The sequence below is a fragment of the Papaver somniferum genome, unplaced genomic scaffold, assembly GCF_003573695.1.
Source record: "Papaver somniferum cultivar HN1 unplaced genomic scaffold, ASM357369v1 unplaced-scaffold_24, whole genome shotgun sequence".
Taxonomy (NCBI): domain Eukaryota; kingdom Viridiplantae; phylum Streptophyta; class Magnoliopsida; order Ranunculales; family Papaveraceae; genus Papaver; species Papaver somniferum.
Genome location: NW_020634374.1, coordinates 2,580,486 through 2,587,567, shown reverse-complemented (window position 1 = coordinate 2,587,567; position 7,082 = coordinate 2,580,486). Strand labels below are relative to the sequence as shown.

Here is a 7,082-nt window from a genome sequence, read left to right as displayed (position 1 = left end):
ACACATCATGTCTTGGAATACCATTCTTTCGAGTTTCCAATGTGTAGTGAAGATGCTGTGGAGTTTGCTGTTGAAGTGCATCGGAAAGGGGTTGTTTTTGATGCAGTAACATACACAACTGTAAATTTCTTTTGTTCAACTCCTCCAGAGCTTCTTGGGATTCAGGTTCACTCAGATATTAAAATCTGAGTTTGGCGCTCAAAATTTTGTGGGTAACTCTCTTATCGCAATGTATTCAAGGTGGTGCGTACTAGAAGAAGCTAGAAAGGTTTTGGTTATAGAGATTTGGTTTCTTGGGAAGAGAAAGTGTACAACAAACCATAGATGAAAATGTTAGTAATACATTTAGTTTGAGCAACACTCTGTTCTTTAAGAAAAATGAATCATGTGGTTTATTCGTCTTTGAAAGAAAACAGTTCCAGATCCACACATTTCGATCTTCCACGCCAAAATAAAACAAGAGTAATGAATGTTCTTTATGATCTTATAATAACAAGTACAAATTACAAAGATACAGCACAGCAAGAGCAAAAATAAACTCAACTTTAGCTGCTGATGCCACCCCTACCCATAACTAACCTACAGCAGGATTCCGCATTAAATCTATCAGGAGTAGATGGCTTGATACACACAACAAAGACAAAAGAATATAAAATAAAAAAAAACTCATCCCTTGATCATAAATTACTAGAATCCTGACATGTAGAACTGACATTTTACTATTTACACAAGGGTGAGGCAAAAAAGGGAGACGTGAAAGGTTTAGGAAGCAACAAAATGGATTCCATGTAAATTTTAGCAGTTGATACCACACTGCTGACCTCTTGCAGCAGCTTTTGTGGCAGCAGAGGTGAAAGGATCGATACGAACCCACAGCAGTGAGAAGATGGAAGCCAGGAGGATTGACCACACGATAACAATGGTTGGGGTACGATTCTGGCGACCTAACAAACCCTTCAAGAAAGGGTACAGATGAAGAATGACCCAGATGGCGAAAAACAATTTGCCAAAGAGTGGACCCCATGATTGGTATCCACTGTTTATCGCATATGAAACACCTGCAACGATACCCACCATGTTCACAATGAGGACAGTAGTTGGAGGGATGAGAAGAGCAGTCCATTTGAAAAGGTAAAGCTCGGCAAAGTCCCCTTCGTCATCGGTTGCCTTGGATGTGACTGTGAAGTTGGTATCAATACCACCAAGAACCTTCAATAGACCTTGGAAGACAGCGAAAAGATGTGCAGATGTACCACCAATGACCCAAAACTGCTCATTTCTCCACCAATCATCAATCCCGACACCACTCCATCGGAGCTCAAGGACTCCAGTAACAGCAATGGAAAGAAAGAGTAGAATAAACCAGATACCAGCATAGTTGCTTATCTGCACACATATAATAGAAGTTTAACGTACATGCATAAACAATTAAGAGAACAACAGGAAAATTTGATAAAACTAAAGCATAAATTGCAGATAAGATGCAAATTAGCTAACCTCAGGGATGATAAATTTCCCAGTAAGAAGACAAATTGCAGGCAGTATACAGTACGCAAGTAGCGGAAGTGAGGTGAGAGGGTACACGATGGTATTTATGTATGCTAATCTTTCTAACAACCTCAATCTTCCACTGTAACCATACCAAATGGGGCAATGCCTACTTAGAAGAATTTCAATGGATCCCAAGGCCCATCGAAGAACTTGATTCAAACGATCTGAAAGATTGATTGGAGCAGATCCCTTAAAGGCAGGACGAGGAGGCACACAATAAACAGATATCCATCCTCGAGCATGCATTTTGAATCCAGTCAAAATATCTTCTGTCACAGACCCATAAATCCAACCAATCTGATTGCATAAAAGAAAGAAACCCAGTTAGAGTCTGTCTCCAGCACCATTCCCACAGACGATGTCATTTGGTAGCACTTTTTAACTTACCTCTTTACCCCATTCGGACTTATCCTCGTAACCACAGCTAATGACGTGAATGGCTTCTTTCAGAAGAGATGCAGGATTGGTTGATTGTGGTATCCCACCTTGCTCCATGAATGTTGATGAAATAAAAACTGGGGACTGACCAAATCGCTTCTCTAAGCTCTTCTGAGACATAAGAAGTGATCTTTCATCTTCGTAGCCTGAAGACAATGATGGACAAGAAAACATGTTAGCTTTATCACAAGGCAGGGGACAGATAAAAGAGGATAACCTAACTGGAAAGCGGAAGCCTAGAAATGAAGAACTTGATGAGGATTATTATTTCATAAATATAAATGTTAGAATTTGCATTTTCCCACCAAACAAATCACTTAATAACATTTGACATATGACTGCAGCAGAAACTTATTCAGGTGCTAGTGACTGGACCCTATCTATGGTTTAAAAGGGGTCAATAGCAAAAACAAAAAGATATCCAAAACTTACCTTCCACGCCTTCGTCAATGTCTTCCATGTTGAAAATGGGAACATTAGATTCACTTCGTTTCATTCCTCGCTTTTTATCATTGTACTTCTTGTTTCCATTTCTTCCCTTCTTTCTTGATCCACCACAACAGCTCTTAATAATAATGTTAGGCTCCAAGTCAGCTTCACTGAGGACTGGATCATAACCATATAGAGCTTGTCTGTTAAAACAGCATCCTGTTCCCACATAAACTGGACCTTGGACGCCATCCAACGCTTTTAAATTGATCTACATCAAATACAAACAATGAGCCTTGATGCACATATAAGGATGGAATTTTTTACCTCGAGAAAAAAGAATAGGAGATACATACATCAAAGAAGACAATGTTGCGATTGGCATATCGATCGTGAAGATCAATGCCGTCAAATCTCTGTGGGAATTGAACATAACAGGTTCTCTTTCCATATGCAGGGTCCATCATGAAACACATGGCCTCTCTAACAGCTTGACTGTTATTGAAGTAGTGATCACAATCGACATTCAGAAGATAGGCACCGTTGGTAAGAACAGCTGACACTCGAACCTGTTAAACAGGAGACAAAGAGACAAACATGTCAGCCGTATATTAGTGAACTTTGCTGCTTCACTGTCACAGGAAGCTGGTGTTTGTTATCTATCCACCAACTGGTGCCTAGAACACCAATTAACATTGCTTCATATTTAAAAATTTTCCCTTCTCTTATTTTTTCTGTATTAGAAGTGTATCAATCTGATTGTAGTTTTCCATGTTGTGCACTTGAGTGAATTCAAAAAACTTAAAGCTATCCCTTATAAGTGGATATTTTGTATGCACAGACAGGTTTTGATATGCAGGTGTTTCTGATATCTGACACATCTTAATAGCCACATTAATGAGCCGTTGCATATATCTCGCAGTTACGTCGTTAAAAGGAATACAGGACATATAGTGGAAAAAGAATAAAGCACCACGAACCAAAGCATTCATTGCACCAGCTTTCTTGTGATGTTGGAAACCTGGTCGCTTCTCACGAGAAACATACACAAGTCGAGGTAGCTCATTTCCATCGGTATCAAGCCCTCCACTGTGTCCTAAGAACACCTGCATTTCCAAGAACAAAAGAAAATGCTTAATAAACAATAAAGGAAAAACATCCAATCTGAAAATAACTTATGCACTGATATCAGGGTATAGGGAGAGTTATGATACCTGGATCATGCCAGGGTGATCCCTAGGGTTATTTCCAGGCCAAGGAGTTCCATCCTGCATCGTCCAACCTTCTTCTGGCATTTTCTGTGCTTTCGCTACTAGAGCATTGATTCTAACCTTGAATTCCTCGTATTCTCTCTGGGAAAAAAGAAAAAACATTTTCTTCACATTAGTAGTTGATAGCCAGATGACCGGACACGACTTGTTTCATCCTATGGTCAATTATCTTACCTTCATTGATCTCCTCTCTTTGACAAAAGAAGGTTGTATCTTGTCCTTCAAGTAATCTATCTTCTGCTGAAAGTAGAATTCAGGAGCCCTAGGTTCAATATTGTGCTTCTTGCAGAAAGGGACCCACTTTCTTGCAAATTCTGAGGTTTCAGATAGGGACTCAAAGGTCAACATTGCAGACCCATCATCCGAAACATAGCAAGACACTTTGTCAACAGGATAATCCACGGCAAGAATGGACAGCACAGTATTAGCTGTCACTAGAGGAGGCTCTTTGAGAGGATCCACTGTACTGACAAAGATATCTACTGGAGCTAACTGCGAAGGCTCCCCTGGTCGATCATATCTGTTTAGGCAAGTGAATTATACAGTATAAGTAACCATAGAACAGAAATGTCACAAGTCACGAGGAGAAATGAGGTAGCAAACCTTATAGCGAGACGGTCAAGGTAAGTCTCTCGATTGATAGGATACCATTTCGGAAATTGATCAAGAATCCAAGACAAGGCAAACCAGATCTCACAAATAACTGACACCAACCATAACGCGTAAGCCTCGTCAACTGGGTGGGTAACACGGTATTGCAAGAAAAAACCCAGGATAATAAGCCGAAGTATGATCACAATACGGTAAGGGGTCAGGTGGGAATTAGAAATAGGCACAATCCGACTCATTGGTTGACGGGCATCGTCAGCCCTACAGTAGATGAATACAAACAAAAAATTAATATCTGAGAAATGAGAGAATACATAAAAAGTTTGAGAAAAGGCAAAGTTCAAATTAAAAAGAATGTTATCTTGGCAAAGTGAGTGCTTAGCTTACACTGGTAGAACTTCTCCATTTGAACCAGTTCCTTCCATGTCTCCCTTTCCCTCAGGATATCTACTGCTCATTTGCGTAATATTTTTCTCCTGTTTGAGCTTCCAGCCCTCAACTCTTTCTTTCCAATCAACACTACCAAGTCCATAAGAATTCAAGTCCTTTGAGGGGTCCACAACTCTCACGGGAACTGATATGACATAAAGGAACAAATTTATTAGTGTTACAAATTCGAAGTGGAACTAGTTCAAAGAATGCTTATAGATGATTCAAAAATTAGCATTACCTGGTTGACTAGGGTCAATATAAGAAAGAGCACGCTTTTCACTTCCCAGAGGACCTGAATGCGTGGTTCGCACTGACTGGTTATCTGGTGTTGCAGGCATTTCTCCAGATACCTGAAATATTTGTATTTCGGGTAAGTAAACAAAAATGCTAAACCAACTCTGCCAAGCTTAACCAAAATGTGATTAGAGAATCGCTCGCTGATTTTCCTAAACCTAGACTTAGTGGTATATCTCTTTAAATAAAAATGTATTATTTTCCTTATTTTTGTGCTACCCCAATAAAGCATCGTATACAGTTAGTGAAGAAGGGAGAATAATGAAAATTGCATCAGCCAAGATAAATGGTTGTTCGATTTTTTGTTTTCTATATCTGTAGGAACCAATAAGTACAAAAGCATTAATTTTACTTACTTGGCGACCATTAGTAAGACGTGGAATAGGGAGTTGTGACTCATGTCTAGAGGATGAAGAGAGGTCGACGTCTTCTCCTTGCCACTGCCTCCTTGCAAACTCATTCTCAAGGTCATCGATATCATCCTCTTCATCATCTCCCTCAACTCTTGGACTCCCTGACATTTACAATCATTATTAGCCAGACAATTATAAAGCCAAATACAAATACATAGGAACTCTAACATAACTAATCAAACCCATCAAAGAAACACGGAAGGGCTTACCTTTGAGTCTTTTGTATCGAGTCTTGCACTGGGGACAAGAGCGATTCCCCTCTCTTCTCTCGTACTCATAACAAGGTCGACAAACCGGGAATGCACACTCATTACAAGCAACAAATACGTCACCTTTCTCAGTAACCCCGACAGTATCCCCACAGATCTGACACACTTGACCATTCAAATTTTTCGATGGCTTCAACTGCATCATCCACAAATTTCTAATTTAATAAGAGGAGATGCAGAAAATATTCATAAACGAAGTAATTCATTTCAATCTTATCTACAAGCCTCAAAAGGAATCACATTTAAGAGTTAGATGTGACCCATTAACTACTCGATCCCAAAATGGAGCTGACAGTGAAAGTACCCCCAAAATTCACTGACACTAAATCCTAATCAGTAAACACACCAACACTCTTTAAACTTCAATTACCCAACTATACAGTGAAAAACACAGCTAAAAATCTATTCATCTCTAACTAAACAATGCATTAGATCTATCCAAATCATAATTCACCTAAATCTTGGCTCAAATCAAAAATGCAAAATGCCCAAGTAACTTAAAAAACTGTGGAAAAAAGCAGAAGCCCAGATCCCATCTCAAAAACCACCTCTTATTTGCACTGAACTGAGAAATAAAAACTCCACCTTTACACAATAAGTCTGTAAATTTCAGTGAGAATGAGTACCAAAAGCTCAATTACAAGAAAAAAAAAGCTCAGTTTCAGATTTGCTATATAGATCTCAGCTCCTAAACCCACAAATTTGGTACTACTAAAACTCATTGCTGTAAATCTAGTCGATTTATGATGATCATCATCCATCCATCTAATAACACAATCCAGCTCAAATTTCATTATCACTAAATGAGTCAAACAACCAGATCCAAATATAGAAAATCAATAATAAATAAATATTCATTTCGGATTAGAATCAAACCCCGGCATCTCCTTCATTTCTTATCATAACAAACTCATTTCGATTATGAGAACCAGCTACCAATCCCGCCTTTGCTTCCATCACTGCTAAATTTACAGAGATCAACAATCAATCTACTGATTACTCTTGGTCTCTCTCTACACTGCTTCAGAGCTTCTAAATCAGGTTGATGATGATAATGATGGGTGTGAGATGAGATGAGATTCACTCTCTCACTCAGATTTCCTCCCCATTTTCGCTCTGGGTCTGGTTCTGGGTCTCTCTTCTCACTGCTTCAAGAGCTTCTTTTCTGTCTGTCTTTCCAATTTTTTCATGGTTAATGGAAGAGAATACCGGATGGACTAGTTAACCTGGGTCCCACGCAAACTGTCTGTGTTTGAGTTGGCTCCTACTGGCTACTGCTTCCAATTGGCTTGGCTCTTCACTCCACTTTGTTGTTGGTTTTATTTGGGAACCAAAATTCACTTGAGCTGCTGGTTTAATGTTGGGAACCATGGACA

General features: G+C 39.3%; 1 protein-coding gene across 1 annotated transcript; it reads right to left on the bottom strand.

Annotated features, from left to right (window-relative positions):
- Positions 1-452: 452 nt before the first annotated feature.
- Positions 453-6,663, bottom strand: LOC113341097 (cellulose synthase A catalytic subunit 1 [UDP-forming]-like). The gene is made up of 14 exons (XM_026586122.1): positions 6,583-6,663; positions 5,647-5,842; positions 5,381-5,538; positions 4,969-5,080; positions 4,686-4,872; positions 4,293-4,559; positions 3,864-4,209; positions 3,633-3,770; positions 3,399-3,524; positions 2,775-2,987; positions 2,422-2,689; positions 1,939-2,135; positions 1,498-1,848; positions 453-1,386 (listed from the first exon to the last, which is right to left on the bottom strand). The coding sequence occupies exons 1-14, from the start codon at positions 6,661-6,663 to the stop codon at positions 796-798; spliced, it is 3,231 nt and encodes a 1,076-aa protein (XP_026441907.1). The 3' UTR covers positions 453-795.
- Positions 6,664-7,082: the final 419 nt, after the last annotated feature.

Coding starts and splice junctions, on each gene's coding strand:
- LOC113341097 (XM_026586122.1), bottom strand. CDS start 6,663: ATGGAAGCAAAGGCGGGATTGGTAGCTGGTTCTCATAATCGAAATGAG. Junction 3,771..3,863: donor AAGAGAGGAGATCAATGAAG/GTAAGATAATTG, acceptor CTTTTTTCCCAG/AGAGAATACGAGGAATTCAA. Junction 3,525..3,632: donor ATCACCCTGGCATGATCCAG/GTATCATAACTC, acceptor TTGGAAATGCAG/GTGTTCTTAGGACACAGTGG.